The 24,758-nt window shown below is 41.4% G+C and overlaps 2 protein-coding genes across 3 annotated transcripts in view; one reads left to right on the plus strand and one right to left on the minus strand.

Annotated features, from left to right (window-relative positions):
- Positions 1–22,369, minus strand: part of LOC129738159 (uncharacterized) — a gene marked incomplete at its 5' end in the record, with an annotated part of 38,542 nt that extends 16,173 nt beyond the window's left edge. The window contains one exon of the mRNA XM_055729345.1: positions 21,779–22,369. Coding sequence (XP_055585320.1) covers positions 21,779–22,369 — 591 coding nt within the window. The remainder of the gene's footprint in view (positions 1–21,778) is intronic.
- Positions 1,142–15,171, plus strand: LOC129757521 (huntingtin). 2 transcript variants are annotated; one of them, XM_055754822.1, is made up of 15 exons: positions 1,142–1,478; positions 1,554–1,941; positions 2,013–3,181; positions 3,399–4,332; positions 4,398–5,045; positions 5,115–5,298; positions 5,362–5,624; positions 5,690–8,874; positions 8,932–9,029; positions 9,100–9,250; positions 13,097–13,409; positions 13,472–13,609; positions 13,668–13,936; positions 13,994–14,168; positions 14,225–15,171. In XM_055754822.1, the coding sequence occupies exons 1-15, from the start codon at positions 1,411–1,413 to the stop codon at positions 14,978–14,980; spliced, it is 8,739 nt and encodes a 2,912-aa protein (XP_055610797.1). In that variant the 5' UTR covers positions 1,142–1,410; the 3' UTR covers positions 14,981–15,171. The 2 variants fall into 2 exon arrangements, with proteins under 2 accessions (XP_055610797.1, XP_055610862.1); XM_055754887.1 differs by having other exon boundaries at positions 13,668–13,927.
- Positions 22,370–24,758: the final 2,389 nt, after the last annotated feature.

Here is a 24,758-nt window from a genome sequence, read left to right on the forward strand (position 1 = left end):
CCAAAATCACTTTCATGTGTGCTCTACTTGCACGTACGATTTCAAAAATTGTACTCATAACATTTGAAGAACGTTACAAAACCACTACCATAGAATAACTATACCTAATAAAAACTGACTGATGATTTGAATACTTTTTTCATAAATGTTTTTCTATCTTACGTTAACTGCAGAGCAAACGTCTCATGCAACAGTTCCAAGCAGTAACATAACTATGCTTAGAGATACATTTGCAATTGTCATAAATTAGACTACATGACGTCTCGATCATGGCAAACATAATACAGCTTCTCCAATTTATACGTTTTAGAATAAGAATTGATTAAATCTTTTTTTAACTTAAATGAATAAGTTAAACAAGTTAAAACAAAAATTTAGTTTTTCATTTTAAGAGAAACTATTTCAGTAATTTTGTTTCAATGAAAGTTTTTTTTTTTGAATTTCAATAATTATTTTATGGAATTTGAAATATGTCTGAAATATCTATACTTTTTATTTGTCACTTACTTAATTACCAATTTAAAAATGATTATTTTAGGAAGAGTTCAGAAACTTTATCAACAAGTGTAATCAAATGCACTCTAATACAAAAATCCTAACTCTGCAGAATTCAGTTTAATATTGGAATGCATTATAACTTATACAATATTTGTACATACACATAAATAATAAAATTTTCATATTAACACTACTATTTCAAGTCAATGATCAAGTAAAGAGAATTTGATTTCAATTTTTAAACGGTCAATTCGAAATAGGAAAAAAAGTAAAAATACTGAACAGCAAATGCACTTGGCATCGCTGGTTGCTCTCAGTTTTATACCTTCGTTTCTATCACACCGGTGGACGGCCAACATTTTTGGTCCATTTTTCACGATAGAAAAATTTCTATCTGTGCTACAGCTGTCAAAATTCCTACCACTTTTTCCCAACACGGGTGAACTTGCTCTAACACAAAACTGTATAACACTTATAAATCATTGCTGAATCTCTCAACTTTGATTGGTGAATTTCGTTCAGTGTTTATTATGATTTTTCCTTCGGAGGAAAATTGTGGGTAGATGGGTGGTCGGGGTGGTCGGTGCGCATAAAATCAGCATAAAATGCGAACGATTGAATCAAAACAAAGCGCACCAAAACGTCAGGCAAGCGGGCAAAACAGCTGACACGCTACTGCAATAAAAAGAAGAAAAGATAAGAAAAAAAACAACAGCTGTCAGCCAGCGGATGCAGGAAGAGAAAGTGAAAATTTTTGCGTTGCATTGTTTGCTGAAAGTTATTAGTCATCGAAATTATCGAGGAAAAAGGCGTTTACTATCGTTGCTAATGTTGCTGTAGTATTTCGAGTGGTGTTCCGGGAATCTTTTAACGAATTCCGACATCGGCTGAAGGCGGAGAACGTAGGAAATCATGGACAAGCTATCGGTTTTCAGTAGCTTGCAAAAGTCGATCGATACCCTCAAATCGACCGAATGCAGGTGCGGCTCGTTTGTTTTTTAATTTTTATATTTTACCTATGTTGATAACTTTATTTATTTATATTCTTATTGCAGTCAAAAGGAAAAGATAACGCATTTCGGCAACATAAGCGAGTCGATTGTTTCGGTGCGGCAAACAGGATCGGCCAATTTCCAGAACCATCTGAGCTCGGCTGTTGCGACGCTGCTGTTGTTTTGCGAGGAGGCCGATTCCGGGGTACGAATGAGCGCGGAAGAAAATTTGAACCGAATCGTTCGTTATGCCGAGGGGCATGGAGCCCTTGTCCGGATTCAGATCGATCTGTACCACGAGATCAAGAAAAACGGACACGAACGATCATTGCGGATCTGTTTGAATCTGTTTGGCCACTACTGCGATAGAATCAAACAGCGAAAGGGTGAAACTTATGCAAAAAATCTGTTACCATGCATGTTTGCCATTTCCAAGCGCCGTGAAACGCAGGTCAGTACCTACATATACTGACTTAAATACTTGGATGTTTCACTTAATTTTCTCATTCTATTTTATTTAAGGTTCTCGAAAGTTTGGCATCCTTTGTGAAAATGTTCAGCGAAAAGTTAGAATCGTACATGACCGATTGGGAGGTGATGAAGATGACAGAAGTTTTCATCGAGGATCTGACGGCCGAATGTGCCACTAAGCGGCGTTGTGCAGCGCAGAATATTGATTCGTTCATTGCGGGATCGCGCTGGCCGGAAGTTCACGCCAACAACGCCTTCAACCGGTGCATTGAGATTTTGCTGAAGAATCAAGAACAAAATGCAGTTCTTGGAGTTCTTACCTGCTTCCGAGGTATTCTGCCGCATGTGCTTAAGAGCGCTGGGGTCGATAAATCTATCGAAGTGTTAGATTTGCTGCTACAATTCCTGAAAGACGGAAGTCACAGCGTGGTCAACGCTACCCTAGAAGTGATAAGCGTAATTTTGAATAGTGTTCAACCTGCGACTAGAAAAGTTTTGCTATCTCAAGAAATGGAGCATCAAAAAATGCTTTTGAAACGCAAAACTCTAAAAAATTCTATCTTTAAAATTAATCTTAGCGAAAGTTTGCTGAGCTCACGCAAATCGAGCACCGATGCCCGGATGGATTCACTTAGACCAGGATCATCATCGTTTCTGCAGGTCACTTCTACCCCTACAAAATTTGCTCCCGGTGATGACAAATCACTCGCTTCAGCATCAGATTTAGAAATGGAATCATTCCGCAGTATGGAGTTCGATAATTCTTTCCAAACGAGCGAATCCAGTCCCGAAAAGGAATCCAAACCAAAACCGGTACCCGACAGCGTATCATTGAGGAGTCAAAAGTCAACCGACTCGATCGGTTCCTTTTTCAACACATTCCTGAATACCAGTTCCAGTGCTGGAGAATCGGTGAGCAAATTTTTCCGGAAGCCGTTCGACTCGCCCGGTGGAACTGCTCCGCTGCTCCAGCAAACGGAAGATCTGGAATCGTTGGAATCGCTCGCCAGCAGCCAGATATCGATGAACAGTAGCAGTCTGGCGGACTCGCAAACGATCCGGGTGGAGCTGGACGTAACGGCCGAGGCCGATGATGACGGTGGGGCTTCCTCAGTGGCCGAAACGGTAACTCTGGCACCGGACGTCGGCGATGCTGTGCTGATCGAGCCGGACCGCGATGGAGTGCGGATCGAGGTGGTGACCGGCGACGATAGCTCCGGGTGAGTTTTGATTTCCCTGGTATCCGATAGGTGTTCCCATGGCTCTCACATAAATGATGAAGAGTTTATGAAAGACAAGCCCTCAACATCAGCGATAGCCATCGTTAGATCAACCCTCCACTAGTAATCGATAAGGTTTCCGCTAGACGAAAAGGGCCAGTTCAGGTGTTCACGTTGATAGTTGGTGTTGTTACTGTTACTTTTTCTTTTCTTACAGCCCCCTCAGTGACGATCCGGACCGTGCTACCCCAGTTCAGCGGGACCTATTTATCGGTAGCATCCACGATCAGAACATCCTGGACTACACGACACGGCTGATAGCCTCGAAATTTCTCCTATCTGGAAGTCCCCGTGGGTTGGTTCCGGACTACGTGGCTCGCGTTTCCGTTAAAAGCATGGCATTGCAGATCCTGGGTCAGTGCGTTCAGTTGCGACCGGAAGTACTGCTGTTGCCGCTGGAAAAGGACGAACCAAAGGAGGAGTTTGATGTGGTAGAAATACTGAGCCTGGAGGATGCTATTAATGAAATCGTAATCGGTGATAGTGGAGATTCTCCTCCGGGAAGTGAGGAAAACGAGGCTGGAGCATCCGCCCTTGATCATCCGGATGGTGGACTGCCACTGGAAATCAAAGAAGATCACTTCGGGGAATGCACCAGCTCGACTTATTTCGATTACTTCTCCCCTATGAGTATAAGCTTAGATCAAGGGTTGAGTTCGCTGAAGTTAAAACTGAAAGAAGTGGAAGAAAATTTTGGTACTATGGCATCCGACAGCCAGGAAAAGTTAAGCAAAGAACTGGACGCTATTCTGTCCCAATCGGATTGCAGCGGTGAGATGGGTCGGAAGAAAGGTTCTAACATGTTGCAACGGCCCCATCGAACGGAATTACTGGTAGTTCCAAGGGTGGTGACAACGACCCGAAAAAGTGGTGACTCGGCTAATGAAAATCAACAGTTTGCGGCCGATATATTGCTGTTCTACGATCATGCGGATCAAACGTTGAGGGGAAATGTTTTGAGTATAGTTGCAAACCTTTTGGCAGGTTCTTTAAACCAAAATGGCAGCGTGGAGGCGTTTTTGATTTGCAACGAAAGAAGAAACCTGAGTAGTTTTCTGAGTCAGGAAGCGTTGCTGCATGTTATTGCCAAGGTAATTTAGTACTTTACTTTGGATGTTTTTGGACTTTAATTACGTTTAATATTTTATGATTTCAGGGTCTTTTGGATGAAATCCATACCGTGGTAAATCAAGCGTTATCAGCGCTCGAACAAACACTTCCAGTTTTGTGCCGATGTCAGCATTCCTCCAAGACGAGAACTCGAATTCCTACGGTTGATCAGTTCAGTTTCAAAACGAGCAGTCCCCAAAATGTATTTACAAGATCCGAAAGCTTGCCTCCAATCGATGTCCAAGCATTGGTCACTAAGCTGACTCAAGTTTTCTACAATCGCTATTGGCTGGTACAATGCAAGCTGTGCGACGTGATCTCGAATTTAGATTTTAAACTACTGATTGCTGCTTTGGATGACGGCGAAGGACAACGGGTTCAAAAACTTGTGTTAGATCAGTTGGTGATGTTTCTTGGCGATGATGACATCCGAGTGCGGAACCATGCTGCTGAACGAATCATTACCTATATTGAAAACGTTTCATCGAACAACTGGACCCATGATATTCAGATGGATGAAGGAATCGTGAGCTGTTTTGTGAACGAATACATCTTGGCTACTTTTGCCGAACCGGTCGATCGTAGAAAATTTACCAAAATAACCGGCGATAAAAAAGCGTTCCAAAAAACGACGTCTCAAATTTTCTATGTCTTGAGCAATGCACTTCTGAATGTCGACGATCGAAATCAATTGGTGAGTAGTATTTTCCACAAGTTAAAGGATCAACTCGTTATAATTAATTTCTCATCTGATCACTTGCAGTTTGGGATAATAGGCTTCATCAAACTGTTCGTCCACAAATATGACCCTCTCGAAACGTTAAACGTTTGGAACGAGTTTAACCTGCTCAGTGTCCTTTCGAGTTTGATGATGGAACATCCGACGACGGCATTGGATTTGACTGCCCAAACTGACCTGCTGGACTTGTGTTCTTCACTAATGATCGGTAGTTGTTTTTTTTTTAAAGAGATGAAAAACGTATTTCAATTTTTTTTTATTTCATCAACAGTGATCAGCTCGGCTCGGACCAATTCACCCTCGACGGAGAATGAGAAAATTGACAAATTTATCTTTCACGTGCTAAAAATTCTGAACATGTTCCAGCACCTGTTCAGTGGCACTAAGCCGGTGATCATCGCAAAACCGACGAAGGGAGACCTATTCATGAACACCAAAGAGCTCCGGTTGGTAAACTGTTTTGGGTACTTTGGCAATGATCAGGTCTATCTGAAACTGTACAACCTGCTAAGGAATTCGTTCGAAAGTTATAAGGTAAAATTGATAGTTATTTTATATCAGTGTGATTGCTAAATAAAGACGTTTAATTCTTCCTACAGATTACGATTGCCGCCGACGTGAGTCAGAAGTTTTTCGATCTGTTGCGCAGCACCATTACTGCACTGTGGCGTCTGCTCGAGATCAAGCACATCACCTCGATGACCAATGGGTTCAAGTTTATCGAAGAAGTGCTGCGCTACCTGACGGTATTTCTGCCATACGAACCGGAACATTGCGTCCGGTGTACCCGGTACCTGTTGCGGTTTTTGTTCTCCTGCAACTACGTCAATCGGGTGCTGGACGTAGGCTATTTTCGAAAGCAAGGTGAAATTTTGGACATTGCCGACGTTGAAGGATGCCAGGCGTTTCTGGAACGTTATTTCGAATTTTGCAAGTTTAAAAGCGTGAGCTCTACCTCAGATTTGGGCAATTATATCAAGCAGTTTGAGCAGGTAGTAATTGCTTGCCTGAAGATGTATTCGAAGGCCACGGTTCCAGTACAAACAGCTATTCTGGAATTGTTGTGTCAGCTGGTTCAGTTTAACATAAACTATCAGCTGCTGGATGCTAGCAACGTGTTTGTGGATTGTGTAATCAAACATGTGGAGCTGCTGGAAAAGGGAACAATTCAAGATTGCGAACGATTGATCGAACAGATTGTTCGTTTCTTGTTTCTTTTGACACATATGAAAGATCAAAATAAGGTGTTGGTGAATGTTCCGAAAATCATAAACATGTGCGACAATTTGCTGGCCAACGCTATGGCCAGGGGACCAGCAATTGCATCGGTCCAATCGCTGGCTGATGAGATCTTTTTCTTCGATCGATCATCGGTTGGTAGTCCAGAGCAAAGTGGCTCTGGGATGCAGACATTCACAGAATTAGCCACCCAAAAGGAGGTCATATTGAATATGATGATAAAGTTCCCACATGACGTGAGAAGCTACCGCAAAATTCCGATGCTTTTGGTTTTTGGAAGAAATTCGAATTCTGCTACGTTTGAAGTGCAAGTTTTCAACGCATTGATGGTTGGTGGAATCCAAGATGGCAAAATGATGACCAATAAAGTAATTGACCTAATTATCTTGGACCATTGCTTGACGGCATTCGGAAAAGAATGGATAATACAAAACGATTGTTTGCAAATTGGCCTAAAAGTGCTGTTCAAGTTGCAGAAAGGTAAAGACTATCCTGCCAATCAAAAACTTGCATACAGTCAGCTTATTCTGGAAAATATTCTATTGAATACAGAAGAAAATAATCTTTTAGTTAATCTAAAGCGATATTTAAACGACGTGAATGGAGCTCAGGACGATTCGGAATTGGACACTTTTGTAAACCTTTTGATTGCTTTTCTGTGTGAATCTGTTGAAACTGTGAAATCTCAAGCAACAAATCATTCAGAAATCAATTGCGCTGTGAAAATCATTTGTACTGTTAGAAAGTTTAGCAAGTTTCCTGCTGTAGCGGGAAAATTACTCGAAAAAGTCGAGATACATCGATTACATATCAAGTCAAGTTGCCAACAAATTCAACTAGAACTAGCCAATTTACTGCTTTACCTCGGCTACGAACTGAAAACGGTCGTAGATCTGATAGGAACAAGAAAGAATTCAATTCAAAATGACATTGCAGTCTACGAACTGATCAAAACCCAGAAAGAAATCAAACCCACAAAAGTGCACTGGAATACCGAGGAAGTTTCCTATCTGATAAACAACCATCTGGACATTCTCATTGGTCACTTTAGTTCTTTCCTATTGAGCTACGTAGCATCAACAGAATACTCCTCGGTAATTGTGAAGGGGCTCCTTGATCATCAAAAACAATCAACAACTCACTTCAATCTACTGGAACGATCTCACCTCAGTAGTTTGTCACTCTTTGCCGATCACCTTACAAGAATCCTGGCAGTTGAAACCAATATCATCATCACCCGTAAGTCAGCCCTAGTTCTGGACGCAAAACTACAACTGCTCCTAGCAAGCCAGCCGCTAGACAGCATAACGGTTCAAAAAATCCTACCCGATCAACATTTTCGTAATCTGTTCGGAACGATCAGTGCATCAGATCGTCGTAAAAAGTATCCAAAGTTGTTCAAAACCGCTCTACTGCTCTGTCCGTTTTACGAGGGAATCGAAACTCCGCGGGACCTCATCCCTCAAGTAGACACAGATCAATTGAAGCAGGTAAACGTGGATGAAGCTTGGTTTATGCAGCAGGTCGCTTTTCACTGTACATCGGGGCGATCGTACACTAAACCGAAAAATGTTTCGCGGATGCTACTGGAGGTGAATTCCGAGAGCCGCCTGATCAACTTGCTCTCTACCGGGGGATTCAATCTGCGCTTACTTCAGGAAATAATTGACACGGCCTTCGAGCATATGTGCCTAAGTTTTCGAAAGGATTGCGTGCAGTTTAATCCCCATCTAAATTATTTGAAAGTACATCCGATGCTGAAGGTGGCCTTAATCGTGCTTATGAGAAAACTTGACGAAATCAACTCCACCGATGAGGATCGATGGGATCGAGAGATTTTAATGTATTGTGTGAAATCGGCCATCTGCTTTCTGGAAAACCTAAGCAAATTGGAACATCTTTGCTTGATATACGTGGAAGCCAGGTTTATTGAGAAATTTGTAAAAGACAATATTCTCAAATCGCAATTCTATGAATCTCTGCTGATGTTAGCATGCAACTGTAACAAACTGGTTAGGTCTTCAATTCGGAAGTCGATGCTTCAGGACTCGACAGATCTGGAGCTGTATTTGAAATGCACCGACTTGATCCTTCAACAGCGACAATTGTGGAACGAATTGAATCAGAATGACAAGTATCACAATGATAGAGATTTCTATGTGCAGACGGTGTTCGAAGTACTCAAAGTACACTTACGAGGAAGTTTGTTTTTGGACCGGTATCGAACACCGGAAGTCTTTGCAACGCTAATGGAAGATCGCTACGAAGAAGTTGAAATTTACTTGCAAACGGTCTTCATAGCTCATTATATTGCGGAAAAAGACACGATGAAGGGCATCCAAGAAGCTAATAGTGTTCTGTTGAAAATATTAGAATCATTGGCCGTGTCTGTACTGAAAACGGATCGTTTCTACCCGTATGCTCTAACACCGGGGGAAGTTTTGAACTGCTACAATTTCGACGTTGACGTAGATCCGCTAAAACTACCTTCGGTTCCGATAGATTATCTTTATGAACCGGATATGTTGCAAGCTTATTTAAAAAGGTACGTTGTCTTATATATTTTTTTAGAATTGAAATTCAACTCACGCACTATTTACAGAGTTAATATTTTTGGATATTCCACTAAGCAACAGTTTGAGGAACTTTTCATGTCTCTGTTGGTGCTGATCAATCGAGATGGAGATCCAGATATGATGAGTATGAAATTTTGTTGAAGAATCACCATAGTTTATCAGTTATAATAGAGATATATTTGTCCATCTAACAGCATTCCAAGAGCAGCTGGAGATCAAGAGTGTATGTCTGAGAGCGATCATGAGCTTGCTGCTCTCCTGCTACCGATATCCAAGGATCGGCTCCCACGACGGAAAGTTCCATCACGTACCTCGAAACCACCTAGTGAAGTGCACTTCCGTTGGGTAAGTTGGGTGAAAACCACACAAACATGTAAAAACTGGCAAACATTTATCAAAACCAGCTCGATTTAGGCCAAAAAAAATAATTGAAGCCAAATAAAAAAAAAAGATTTTTTCAAACTTTTGATGCAGGATGTAAAATTTACTTCAACTATGAAAACAGACAGCATTTCAGAAATTACGGATGTTTACAGCAACTTTTTGTTTACTTACTATTTAAAACTTCGATGTCGACTTGATGTGCATAATTTTCAAATCCAATTTTCTATTTTATTTTTGTTTATTCAATCAACAGACCAAGACCAAGGCCAATTTAAAATTTACATCTAACTAACGATTGTTCGATATAAGGTACACCGGGGCAAGTGCAAACTCGGGGCAAGTGCAAACGCTCAACATTCCTCTGTTACAAAAAAATTAAAAAATATTTCTTCTTCTAGAAGTTGTTTTTGTTGTCCAAACCAACAGTCTGACATAGATAAACTAAACTGTCTTTCAATTAATCACTAAAAACACGGCACTGTTTGATTACACACGAATTCAAGTACATATTAGACATGAAAAGTGTGTTTTTGTTTTGCTTTTTTTGGCTACAAAAAAGGGCATTCAAATCCGATTTTTCGTCGAAAGGTGAGTGTTTGGGACTGATATTCAGGTGAAAGCAGAAAATTCGACCCTAAAAATTGTGAAAATAATATTCACTCCTGTCAACCCACACTGCGGGGCAAGTGCAAACGACACTACCGGGGTAAGTGCAAACGCACCTTGAAGCCATGTAACATCCGACATTAAAAAAAAATCATCTCAAAAATGGTTCAGCATTATATTAGAGTGGTCAGAAAGGGTATCCAAAGTGTTGTATCTGAAGCGGATATTCAAAATTCCGTAATGCCTTGGCAAATGAAGGTCTTTTGCTTCAAACAACAGTCAGCAAAACTGAAGTTCCAAAAAGTAATTAATATAGCAGAAAAAAAGCAAATACATAAAAAAAAGTTGATAAAACATACCGGAACATGTATTAAATTCATTTTAGTAACGATACACTGACGCATCTTTGAAAAAGTTTGGAAAAAGCATTGCGTTTGCACTTGCCCCCATAAACGGGGCAAGTGCAAACTTAGAAATTTTTTCACAAAAGTGCCGTTACTTTTTACCAAAATTTTTTTTATTTTTCACTTTCTACGGGAATTTGTTGAGAACCATTTTAATGATGCAACGAACGATAATTGATAATTTTTGAAGATTTACACATTTTTCTAGGACATGTGAAAGTTGAACTATGGTGAAAACCGTTTGAACTTGCCCTGGTGTACCTTACTTAAAACTTTTCTTAGGAAAACATCCCTCGACAAGTCAAAGTCGAAAAGCTCTGATAAGCGGTTGAACGTTAACATAACACCGATGAATGCACTATTGGCTCCGTAGATGTTCAATCGAATGGGAACATACAGTTGAAGGTCCTGGTTTCTCAGTTCATGGGGTCTCACACTAAGAAGAAAAGCTTCCAGTAGCGTAGGACAATCGATTCGCGATGTCAGTAGATCGGCGACGAAAGAGACTCGTCATCGTTAAAAGCGCAGAAAACCTTCGAATCTTGTGAGCGAGGAGTTTGTGAAGGTTTGGAACGAGCAATACCAGCGCTTTCAACAAAAATATCCTCATACTTGCCTGGTAGCACGTCGCTACCTGGTAGCTTGGTTTTTAAATAATCACCAGAAAATACCACGCCGGATTTTTCAATGACCTTTATTATGGGCTTGTACTGCTTCAATAACCTAGAAAGCAGCAACATACCGACCCACAAATAGCCGCCGACCGTGGCCTAGAGGATAGCGTTCAAGTCTTCTAAGCCAGAGGTCATGAGATCAAGTCTTGGTCACGGCAAACATAGTACTCTTTCTGTGGGTTGGTGGTGTTAGCATTAGTAAAATGCTAGCCATTATATCCTTGAAAGATGTACGCTTAGTCTTAAGTAGAATTTAGATCTCTTAAAAGAAACATGAAGTTTCACTGAGATCCTACACCCAGGCAAATTCTTATTATAATTTTCATAAGATGCATCTTATGAACCGCTTTTTAAAGTGTAAAATAATGTGTCATAAGAGTCTTATGAAATTCTTTCAATTTTCATACGATGTTCTTATGAAAAATAGAAGAAACGCCATTGTGAAAAAATAATGAACATATTCATTCATAACATCAGTTTTTTTCATCATCTAACTGTACGAAGCAATCGCCAGTTCATAGTTATAATAATTTCCCTTCAATGTTAAATGTAATTGCTATCTCCGGAATGGTAAGTTCGATTTGATGTTTTTTGTGTAAACGTCTAATATATTAGTAAACTAAAATACATTATTTGTTTACTTTTCAGCAAGCTGATCTCCAAAAAACGAAAGGTCAAAGATTTAGATGCGGCAAAAAAAAACTTTGATGGAGCCGTCTGTTGATGCGCTGCTGATGGTGACCATTAAGGATTTAATTTTAAACAAATTTGGCAAACAATAAAGTGATTGTTTTAGCATGAAATATCTAGAATTTTTCTTATTAGAAAGTGATTTACTATTTCCATAAGAATCTCTTATGAAAAGCAACAACCTTTCATTGAAGTAGGCGTTCATCTTCAGAATTCATTCGCGTCATAAGGCAATCTTATGAATTTCATTAATTTTTCTTATGGCGCCACTTCATAAGAGAATCTTATGGCATACATAATAGTATTTTTCTGAGTGTATATGTGTGTGTTCGTTAAAAAAAAAAATCCGGAATCCGAAGTCCAAGTGAGTTTAGTTGATTGAATTTGCCCACGACTCCGTTATCGTCCATGCTTGAGCAAGCTTCCAGGGTCAATCGAAGTGATTTGTGTAGGATACTAACCTAACGAGCAAGACCCTTGTCCTTCAAAGATTTTTCCAAACAGTCCCACACCTCACGAGCCGATTCCGATTCTTCGAAATGGGTGTACAGGAATGAATCCACCAATAAGATGATTTTCAGCTTGGCTCAAACTTTCGATGGCAGGGAGACTTGATCCCACGTACGAGATTCCAGCTACTTAGCCTCCGGCAGCTAAATACGGTTCTCTACGATCTTGTTATAGACATTTCAACCTTCTAAAAACATATAGATTAAAAGCAGAAGTTGCTGTAGACAGAGCTTTTCAGTATAACTAGATCGTTTGAATGTTACAAATGGAATGGATTTATTTTTACATAAGGCTTATTACATAACTAATTATTGCTTGCTACGACTTTTTCATTTTAACATTTGTATTGAAAAATATAAACAACAGAAAACAGAAAAAATTATGTCAACAATTTGCTTCAAATCGTCGACCTGCAGAAGAACAGGTAACCGCTAGATATATGGTCTTATTCGCCGATCCAATCGTGGTCTCGCAAATCGCAGCCACAAATAGAGGAAGAAGAAGAAGAAGCAGAAGAACAGGACTGCAAATACTAAAAATCAAATTCACCTGAAAAACTATTGGTTCTAGATGAGAACCCTGTGGTTCTCCTTATTAGATGTGGAAATTTTTCGAAAGTTCTTTGAATTTCTTTTCTAAATTGTTAATTTTGAAATACGTGTCATTTTGCTCTTTCTTATATTTGTTTGTCTTCAAAAAAAAAAAAAAAATGAACCAAATTTGAAATTGCTAGTGAAAAATATCATTTATGAGAACACTAGAATGCCTTTTGGTTTTGAAAAAGCACCTTCACTTTTCAAAGGGTAATGAATATTGTAGGTTTTCTTTGATATTTTCTAACTGTTAATCCAACTGAAAATTTTTTTCAGAATATTACTTCATAAGGTAAAATAATTGAAAAATTTAATTTGTACCACTCACAGCCTGAAAAAACTTCACAACATCCAGCTGCTGATTCCGCTAAGCAATGTGTTCTACCAGCCAAACTTGGAGCGTCGCTTGATCGTGACGACGACGGCAGATAATCGGCAGCTTTTGCTTGAAACAGACAGCTGCATCGGAACGGTCTCCTTCGGTTGGAATCAGTTCGCCATCCGGCACTCCTGGGAGCTGATGGAGTTCGTTCCGGAACCTTCGTTGGAAGTTCGTAATCTGCGGTATTTTGTTGAAAAAGCTAATCTGGATGTGACAAGCTCGGTCCAGCTAATCCACAACGTATTGGGGCAGTTGCTGGAGGTACCTCGCTTATTTAATAGCAACTTTTCAAAAGGATTCTTAATTTTTTTCTTTTATCACAGGAAAACAGTTTCCTTGCGTTGTCTCACCTAGTTAAATTTTGTGAAATTTGTGAGAATCGTGATCAGATACGGCAGTTGTATGTATCTATTCTTGCACTACAGGAGCGAGTCCCAATGGAAGACACGATTTCCCAGCAGGTTTGTTGAAAACTTGACAATCTAAATGAAGTTTGATCAATTTGTATTTCTCGTTTAGCACATAATCTACCTGTTATGCAAAATGGCCGCGCTTCTGGAACCCACTATGCCGGAGCTGACTCATTTGTGTATGATTATTCCGACATACCTGAAGAGTACCCAACTGTTCATCCGAAATGCAACCTTGAGTGGATTGCTGGCCCTGTTGGAGTGTTTGGTCACTTCGAATACAACGATCGGAGCATTGAGCGAGGAACTTCAATTGCTTCGTAATATCATCGTGAACTATATTATCAAGCATGGTATCATAGACGAAAGGTTGTTTCAGTAAGAATTGTGTTTTTCTTGATCACAAGTAATGCTTCAATTTCGATCTTGTTTCAGTTCATCGGCTTATAGTGACACCCACACAATATTGGTATGGACGTTGAACTTCTACCTGATAGAAAATACTTCCCGGTTTGTAGCCGATTGTAATCTGTTCACCAACAGTGTCATATCGGCTAATAACATCTTGAAGCGCACAGCTAATTTGGATATTTATCTGTGCATTTTGAATGTAAGTTAGTTCTTGTTACATCAATGCCATTTTGACGATTATGCTTTTATCCGCAGGGTCTCGAGCGACTTGTGCTCACCAACACAGCACCCAGATTGTTGTTGGAGAAAATTGAAAAACTTGCTCTCGAATTAGTCAAACTAGATAACGAGATGTTCTCGCTGGCAGCGTTGAAACTTCTTGTTACCTGTATTTATCACGGATCGGCTGAACAACTTGAACTAACCGAACGGTCTAACGGAATCGTCCAGGATGAACCGGAAATCATCATTCAGCAGATCGAGAAAATAGAAATTCTCTTCGCAAAAATACGCACAACCACCCCAGCCGGAGCTAGAATCTTCGGAGATGTCCTGTGTACCCTCATTCGAGATCTTCTACCGCCGAACGAAATTCTCACCAAGGTATTCAAGGAGCTTATGTTGAACCAGCCGAATCCAGACATCATCGCTATCGTAACGCATCAGGTGTTTCGATCGGCCATCGACAGCTCCTACCTGGCGCTGCTCCAGGAATGGTTGCTTTGTTCGTTGCCGAACTTCCTGTCGTTTCCGCAGATCAACAAATCTATCTGGTGCCTAACGGTGATGTTTCTGTCGGCATCGCTGAACCAGCATCTGTTGAAGCTGTTCCCGGAAGTGCTCTCGCTGCCATCGTATCAACAGCTTAACGAACGGGAGATGAACAATTTCATCCTGTCGGCCAGGGACTTCTACCGAAATTTGGATCCAAGCCAGAAAACTAAGTTCAGGGATATGTTTCAGCAAAACCATCAGTCGTCTGTGTACAGCAATCTGCTGCAGTGTCTGTGATTTGTTCCCGTACGACTAGAAGAGGCGAAACTTGCTGAAAGCTCTGTGTAGATTTTAATCGAATCGTGTTAAGTATTTATACAAAGTGGAACTCTGTTTATCATTGTTTATGTTAATTTGTTTTACAATTTATGTTGCTATTTATAAAAAGCATAATCACTTTAGAATCAATATATTAAATCGAGAATGTACATTTGTGTTTACTAACGTCTAGTTTTGAAGCTTGATATCCTTTGGCAATTTTACTTTTGTAGAAAACGGAGTTTAAAATAAAAAAAGTCGTTTATGGATCCTGTTGAGTATATAGAGAAAAAGAAAAAAACAAACACATCAATAGATAGTAGATAGAATAGGTCATCATATGCACTCGAAGCGGAAAAGGTTCTGAATGAAAAATCTTCTCTTTTATCACTTTTTATACAGAGAGAAAAGACCCATCGATTTAGCTCGTCCCATCTCCCTGACGCTCGGGTATTTGACGCTATAAAAAGAGTGTATCCAGCTCAGTTGGGCTCATTCGTAAAACTATTCTTGTTTCGGCAACATCACGGAAAGTAAACCCGCGAATGTCTAGATTGGTTCAGCAGTATTCACTGCTGCCAAGCGAAAGGAAAGATTCATTTCGGAAGATCACGACAGACCCTAACAACGAATATGGACGTTGCATCGTTCTGCAAATCACCGGTGCTGATGAATATATATATAGTGCCGAAAAATCCTTTTGTGGTAGGTGAATCTGGAGTCAGCCTATAGGGTGTGTGGAGTCAGTCTATAGTGAAACTCAAGGAACTAAGTTGATACACGATCAAGATGAGAAAACAGGAGCAGGCAAACAAACTTATGGCTGTAAAACATCTTTTAGACGGTACACATATCAATATCACATATAATCAAACTTTGAATTCGTGGAAATGTGTCATTTCGTCATACGATTTAATTGAGCTAACTGATAAAGAATTTCTTGAAAAACTGGCAGCCAAAATGTGTCCGAGGTACGAAGAACCACGCTGACGCAAAGTGGAAATGTAACTATCACCCCCACTCTAATACTCACGTTCAGACAAACAACATACCCTGAACATGTTAAAATTGGTTTACTCCGACAGCCAACCCGCATATGCTCTCCTTATCCTATGCTATGCTATGGATGTTATACACACTAAAACTGCAATTATTCCGCTCGGGATTATGGTTTAACGAATCACAGGGAAATTGCTTAGACATCACGAAACTCGAATTGAAATCCATTCGAATCTCGTGACACTTCATTACTCCTGAAATACGAGACGAAATTCCTACGAGTGCACAGGAACTCGAAGGAATCTCCTGAAAAACAGACAATGTGCTCCTGTAGCACGTTAGATACATTTGTTTTCCTTTTCTCTGTCGCTGTCAAACATTCTTTCTTTTTCCGTTCAAATCGCGACAATTAAACGCTAAGTCCGTTGCGAATTTTTGTCTATCCCGGGCTTTTCAGGTTGCTGCGCGAAATTTTGTTCGAAAAGTTTTATCTTTGAAAAGTGTAAAAAGAACAAGTGGAAACGCACATCGTAGCTTGAACACCATCACCTCACTATCGAAACCGACCGACATTGCTGATTCCAGAGAAGCTGAAGATGGCTGCCAGCAAGTCAAGAAATCCGGCTCCCTCATCAATTATCAACACCAACCAACAGCCGCTCCTCAGGGGTAGGTCATCCAACAAGGGTCCCAAGCGCGACAGCGAAAGTCGTCTACTGGTAGTTCCGGAATACCAGTCAAATGCTTCGCCCACCAAAGTTTCGTGTAAGTAGTTTCAATTTATTCATTTTTTTTATCAAACGGCTGACATTCCCGCCGCGGGGGCAGTAGCGTCTCAGTAATTTTAATGTGAAAAATAAAATATATTAATAAATTGGTTTATAAAATGAAAAACATGTCTTTATTTTAATTGAAAAACATTACAAGTTTCCGAAAAGCAAGGGTAAGAGGGGTAAAAATTTCAAAATTTCATAACATCTCGGAAAGAACCCGCCACCTGCTCACAGGAGCAATTCAAAATTCCCTGCAAATTACAGGAGAACACCGTTTCGTACCTACAGGTGCATTTGACAGTTGTTTTCCTGTAGTGATTTTCTGTCCTGAAATCGTCCTGTAATTTCAGCTGTTGAAAATACAGGACGAAATCCTCCCGACCACAGGAGAAAAGATTAAGTGTGTAAGTATGGTCACTCCTCGAAAAATTGCAACGGGCCAAGCGATGTTATAATTGCTCAACAAAAAATCAGGTGAATGAACAGGAAGAGAATTAAATCCCAACCTAACGCAACAAACCCCAATACTGTCACAATTGCAAAAGGCGTCACAAACCTGAGAATTGGAAATGTTCAATGTATCAGAAGGGATTAAAATAATTAAAGCGAAAATCGATTTAAATATCACGTATGCAGAGGCCATGCAGCGTGTTGAAACTGGATAAAACAACTATGTCCAAGTGACAGCACAGACTCGAATCGACTCGATTGAATTGAATCAGCTTATCAAAGATAACAAACGTAAAGATGAACTCATTGAGAATCTGATTGCACGTGAAAGCAACAGGCATTGAAAATCGACAAATTCATATCGACAACTGTACGAATGAAAATTTTAATCTATCATTCACCATCCGCGAACTCTTTTTACGCCCTAGAGAATGTGAATATCGGATATCCGATTATCAAACGACTACCGTATTTTATGTTTTAACACTAGATTTCGGATATAATTAAAAACGCGTATTACTTAGTTTGAAGCCAGAACTAAAAGAGGCCAGCTCTTCTAGTTGCTAGTTTATTTATGCTTTTCCAGAGCTATTGTTTTCATTCGGTTGTTTGTTTAGTTCGGCTGAGCGTTAGCACGAGCGTACACGCTTAAATAAAATTAGCTTATCTTGGACATAACACCGTATTCCCGAATGTGAGTACTCCAGAATTCGACAACTCTTCCAAAAGCGACAAATACCTGATGCGACGACACACCGATGCGATGACATCACCCGAATACGTAAAGCAAAGAACTCGGAAAGGAACCGGCGAAGCAAAGCCACCACGAAAGTAGAGAAACGATGTATGCACATCCCGAAAACGACACACAAACAAATACTGCAAGTTTGAGGGGTAGACTTCGTGACAGTGTAGGCTGTGAAACTTCGAACTTTATCGTTGAACCAGGCATTTGCGTCTCCAACATCCAGCGTACGGCAAGCTTGGGGTCTTCGTAAACTTCTTCAACATCTCGTCCAGTGCTCCCAGGCCAAGCCCAATAGTGATCGTATCACCATTATTTTTATTTACATAGTATTCTGTTTCACGACATAACGTATCACCATGCAGTCGCTAATCATTCTCCCAATAATTCTGGGGTGCTCAGCATAATGCCGCGAAAATAAAAAGCCTACTCATGAAGTTTTGATCTATCTTTTTATTATGGCCACAGATAGTGCTTTCACTTCGGGAGTCTCTAACTCGTTACAACCTCCTCTGAGCGAAAATATCTAGTCTGTAAATGCTACTGGAGCCACGTCACGTGATTTGCTGATGTTTCAAGACTGTTTAGACTCGAGATTGGAGGTGAGAAAGAATGCTTGCATGCTTATCTCAGGGCTGGTATCGAGTCACTTTTTAGTGACTTGATCACTTTTTTTGGGTCAGTCACTTTTTTCATCATTTGGTCACTAAAGTCACTATTTTCCGAAAAATGGTCACTTTTATCACCAAAAGTCACTTTTTTCACCGAAAATAAACCAATGAAAGAGTAATTTGAATTGCGCTTCATTTCTTGAATAATGCTAGAAAACATTACATTGCTTCTTGCAAGCATGTCCTGCCCAAATCAGGAATTCGAAATGCCTTTATAAAGCATTGTGGCTGTCTTGCCCCATCGAATCGAAAATCGAGTCGCAACTCAAATGATATACAGCATATAGCAAAATCTCTTTCGCTAAATATTAAAAGGGATCTATTAATGGACGAATGGACGAATCTACTGAGATGTGAAGCTGATGCGAATGGCAGTGAAAATCTCAGAATAGAAAGTTACTGGAACCAATTCTTCATCAAGAAGACATCAGGCGGAGAAATGAAATATCCTTTGATAATGAAAATTGTCACAGCAGCATTGACCGTATCGCACGGTAATGCAGATGTCGAGCGAGGATTTTCTACCTCTGGAAGAATACTCACAGATGATAGGTCATCAATGTGCGAAAGAACTTAAAATTCTCTGATGCACATCATAAGCGCCCTGAAGGCATTTGGAAACAAACCTCATCTCGTTACCATCCCTAAGGAGCTAATAAAAATGGCCCACACAGCTCATGGCAGCTATAAAAACTACCTGGAAGAACAGAGACGCCAAAAGGAGGAGGAAAATAAGTTGAGGTTGAAGGAGATCGCACGCGCAAAGGAAGAAGAGAAAAGTTAGCTTCAAATGAATGATTTGAAGTCATCAATAGAAAAGAAGGATGTAGAGCCTAAAGTCCTTCGAAAGGATGAGGACGAGAAGAGACGGACTGCCGATAAGTATGTTCTGTTAAGTTTACAAATTGTACCCAAATAGAAAAACTTTGATATTTTTATATTCTTCAGATTGCTTTTGGAAGCAAACACACGACTAAAAAAGGCCATCGAAACTCGTAATATGGCAGAAGTCGAGTTAGCTCAAGCGATGCAAGAGGGAGTTTCGACTGTTAAGAAGCAGCAGTCTTCACAAAAACGAGCTGCTGACCAAGTTCGAGATACCGTAGAGAAGAAAAAAGCGCGTTTGATAACTGGATTCTTCGCCAAAAAGCCGAAGAATTACCGAAGACGGTGGACTTAAATTCGTTTTTCATGATACAAAAAGGAATAAATTTGTAATCCAATGAACATTTAACACTTTGCAGATAAAAAATCATCTTTATTAAACTTGATAACTACAGAATTATCTTTGGCTGACTATTTTAATTGCTTCAAAATCTATTTGGTCACATTTTTTGTAGTTCAAAGTTACTTTTTTCGTTCTACATAGTCAAAATTTGGTCACTTTTTTAGGTCCTCAAAGTCACTAATTGGTCACTTTTTTCAAATTTTGGTCACTAAAGTCACTTCTATTTTATTATCAAACCGCTACCAGCCCTGTTATCTAGATAGCAGTGTAGTATATTTACTGCACGCTATTAAGCGCATTCTTTTGCTGTACACTCGCCAAATTGTTGGGTTCTCCTATCCGGAGACAGAGGCAGGACCAACAAAAAATCCAAAAAGATTTATCGGTTTTCAACCTTTTTTTCGCCGATAATGCTCGTCGAGTGAGTTCCGGCAGCATCAAGAACCATGAGTAACTCCGTTTGTCGTTGTTTGGCACTTAAGTTGGCCCTTTCCCATCGCAGACAGGAGATAGGTACAAATTTTTGCTCATTGCCATAATTTCTCTCCTTCATCTTTTTCCGGCCATCATCCGAGCACGAACCGTGACGAGATGTGGCGCCAGACATCGGTCTATGCGGGAGTACCTACTGACTACACCAAGCTGAGAATAGTCCACCCTCCCTCATCCTTTAACTCAACATTGCTTCGAGAATGGTAACACACTAAACTATAATGAGAAACAGGTATAGGGACCCGGGAAAAGTTTTTACGCCGTTTCCGTTTCCTGTGTGTTTTTTCGCTTGCTCCATTTCCGCCACGCCGCCGACAAAAGTAGGTACGACGTCGTTTTTGTATAGTCGTCGGAAGGTGCTGTTTGCTTATATTGCAGGAAGAATACAACAATGTAAATCTGCTCAACTGAGCGTTATCCATCCGCCCCCATTCCTCGTCGCCGACCGGATCTGGAAACTTTCCGGTGTCAGCTTGCTTATCGCGTCATCCCTCGGAGCAATGTGACCGTCATAATTCTTGCAAAGCTCAATCTGCCGCACCGTGTCTTTTTTTTTTGGTTTCCATGCAATTTAAATCGTACCTTTTTAAACAAATCACTAGCTGTTTGGGATTGAGGCATTAAAGTAGATGACTGTTGCGGAAAGAGATTCAAAAATAAAGAATACCGTCAACTTCAATGGTTTCTAAAAACTTATTATCCGTGTATTTGCGTGACAGGTTGACGAACGTGTTATGGTACAACTATGAAGTAAGTATACAATTCCATTTTTTGCAGAATTTAAAATATAAATACAAATTCACAAAAATACAAAATTAAAAATTGTTGATAAAAATTTTAAGGTAAACCCTTCAAGAAAATGTTAAAAATATATAAGCGCATGGTAAGTATAATCCTTTTTAAGACCTGAGAATTGTATTATGATCCGCCATATCAGAGATTCTTTCTAACACCCTTAGCTATCATTAAAAGGTTGAATACAAAGAAGCCCAGGTACAATTTTGGGTCATCGAAATGTTCAGTCTTTTTCATTTTTGTGTGTTAGAAATGCTATTTATCACATAATTTTTTCATCATTCATTCTGTTATAATGTGTAGTATCTGTTTTCTATAACATACTTTTAAACATTTTTGGTTTATGTTTTCAATCCATTCGGTTTAAACTTATTTCCTCGATGCAAAGGATGATGCCGTATTCCTCAGAACCAAATTTGATTGATTTAGGGCATTCAACAGTCATAGTAAATTCAACTATATTTTTATGATTGATTGTGCAATACTTGACTAAAAGTTATTATGGAGGCTTTCCGTGGTCGGTGCCACAATCAAAAAAAAAATCAAGCTGAGGTAAACTTTGCGTGTATTGGGCAACATTAATAAGCTCAACCCCCCATCATCCCCGAAATGGCGTGTACTCACTCGTTTCACAAGGTTGCAACATGCTTCCCCCTCCTCGGATGCCTCGGAGTTGGCGGCGGACCCACTGGACCTTCGCCACCGGTGCGGCGATTGGAATTTGTTGGCGGCTGCTCCTTCGAATGTTCGCCACCGATGCGGCGACGAGTGATGAACGAATTCAGCAGTTGCGCCACCTGGATTTCGCCACGGGTGCGGCGATTGAGCGCCCTCTGATTCGGCGGAGGTTGGCCCCGCCGCGACGAAGAACTTCTGTTCAGAACGGCAGCGGTACCCTGGAATTCTTTCGTCACTGGTGCGGCGACGAAAGCGAACCCTTTCGGCGGCTATGCCACCAGACGTTGTTCGCCACTGGTGCGGCGATGGAAAGCGAACCTGTTCGCCTCGGCTCGCCGCCAGTGCGGCGATAGAGCGCAATCCTTTTCGCACCGATTCGCCGGGATTCTCCCACCGGATCGGCGATAGATGGCCGGCGGATTCGGCGATCGTCCCCGGGCTCCTTCGCCACTGGTGCGGCGATCTGAGGCCCTTCGTTTCGGCGGAGGTTACCCCGGATGCTACGCCACTGATGAGGCAGGGAGCTTCGGCGGCTGCTCAACCCGATGATTTCCTGCTGTAGCGGTCGGAGGACCTTTGCTTCGGCGGAGGTTACGCCACAGATGCGGCAAGGAGCTGCGGTGGCTGCACCACCCGATTGATCGCCTGCTACGGCGGTCAGAGGCCCTTTGCTTCGGCGGTGGTCACGCCACAGATGCGGCGAGGAACTTCGGCGGCTGCTGCACCCGATGATCGCCTGCTGCGGCGGTCAGAGGCCCTTTGCTTCGGCGGTGGTCACGCCACAGATGCGGCGAGGAACCTCGGCGGCTGCTGCACCCGATGATCGCCTGCTGCGGCGGTCAGAGGACCCTTGCTTCGGCGGAGGTCAAGCCACAGATGCGGCGAGGAACCTCGGCGGCTGCTGCACCCGATGATCGCCTGCTGCGGCGGTCAGAGGACCCTTGCTTCGGCGGCGGTTCCCGGAGATTACGCCCCAGATGCGGCGAGGAGCTTCGGCGGCTGCTCCACCTGACGATCGTTTGCTGCGGCGGTCGGAGGCCCTTCGCTTCGGTGGTTTCCGGGGTTCTATGTCACAGATGCGGATCGGAGAAAGCCTGAGAGATCAGTGAGAAGGAGAAATCAGGGGAAAAGGGCCGCCTTCAGCGACCCTTTTGCTTCTTGTTTTTTCCTCTCCCGGCCCGAATATCTGGTGTTCGAACTTTCTCGGCACTGGGTACCCTTTGCTCTTCCTTTTCTTTCGCCTGACTCGGTGCACGTCGGGGAAATGTGCACGTGGCGTGGCCCCACTCTCTCCGCGTTTCTGCTGCTTCCTGATGTGTTTGAACGGCTCTGGCCCTAATTTTCTTGGCCCACAATCAGGTCTCAAACGCACTGCCACGATGCTGTTGTGGCGACCGACCGACTCGTCTTTTCCCCGGAAACTCACTTGACGTTTTTGGCGGTTTTACACGCTCAGTATTCTTTAGTGATTTTTCCTGCACGCTCAGTATTCTTTATTCCTTTTTTACACGCTCCGTATCTTTTCTATATTTTGAGTTAATTTTGCGTACACGCTTGCGCTGCTCAATATGGGGTTGGGTTTTTGGATGAGTTATTGTTGCCAAACGCTTAAAACGTATCAATTTGAGACTAATGAAATAGTGATAAATTTAAATGCAACACAACATTGCTGCTTTGGTAGAATTTTTCATGGATCATGATAAGGATCCATGAAAAATTCATAATCACGCCACTAGGAGTTCGAAGGAGATATGAGAATCGACGGCTGTGTCGAGAAAACCTCGTACTGATGTCACCCTGCAGTGGTGAGTATCTTCAAAGACTAAGGACAGAAACAATAAACTATATCTCTACGCCAACGGGTCTTGGCAAAATCCAAATCAAATCTAAGCCAACGAGTTATGGCAAATGTGTCGATAATTACCAGTATATCTGGCAGAAAGAAACTCCTTCGAATCCTTAAAACAATCTACTTAATAACATCCACCTCAGCAGCATACGAAAATCCAAAATCAAATGGTTATTGATAGAGATAATAACCTAGATCTTACAAATAGAACTTAACAAACGAAATTTAGGTGGGAACTTAACTGGTTTATACTAAGAGCAACAGAAGTCTAAGGAAAAGAGGGATTTAATCCTCTTAATTACCAAGGGCCCAGAATAGAGGTTATACCGCGCCTCCAGATCGCGTTCCTTTTGATATTTCCTTGGCAACCCCCTTGACAACTGTGCATGATCCATAATGTATCATTTTGTGAGGTTGGTGATTTGTGGTCAAGTCTGAATCGGACAGTTAAACTGCCGACACCATTTCAGGCGAGGGTAATTTGTGGTTCCGCTGCGCGTATTTTGGGGTGTGGACCGTGGTAGATGATGATCTCATAGCTTGTGGCTTTGACAAAGTTGGTAGATAACTTTTGGTAGATTCGTCTTGATCGGGAAGTCTTAATCGGGAGTTGTCATGGTTGATTGAAGCTGGTCTTGATCGGGAAGTCTTAATCAGGAGTTGTCGTGGTTGAATGAAGATAGTCTTGATCGGGTAGTCTTAATCGGGAAGTCTTGATCGGGTGGTCTTAATCGGGAGTTCATTGTGGATGTACTTGTTCGGTTTTCTTATTTCTGGGAAGCCTGGTCAGCTATGGTCCTCCGGACTAGGAGAAAGTCAGCAGGAATCTTGCAACCTCTTTCAAGCTACCGTGGGCGTTGTCCTGATTCGTCTTGTTGATGCTGTGCTGAATAAGCGGAGTTCGTGTTTGCGGGACAAAATCGGATGTTGCTGCTGCTGCGAATGAGCTCCCTCAGACGGGCCCTTCTTCCGGAGTCGTCGCGCAAAGCAGATGGTTGTGGTGCTGACGATGAACGTGTTTTTTGCATCGGTGATGCTTTTGTTGGCAACCTTGGGTAGCGGACATAGCTAAACTTG

This window comes from Uranotaenia lowii, chromosome 1 (genome assembly GCF_029784155.1).
Source record: "Uranotaenia lowii strain MFRU-FL chromosome 1, ASM2978415v1, whole genome shotgun sequence".
Lineage (NCBI taxonomy): Eukaryota > Metazoa > Arthropoda > Insecta > Diptera > Culicidae > Uranotaenia > Uranotaenia lowii.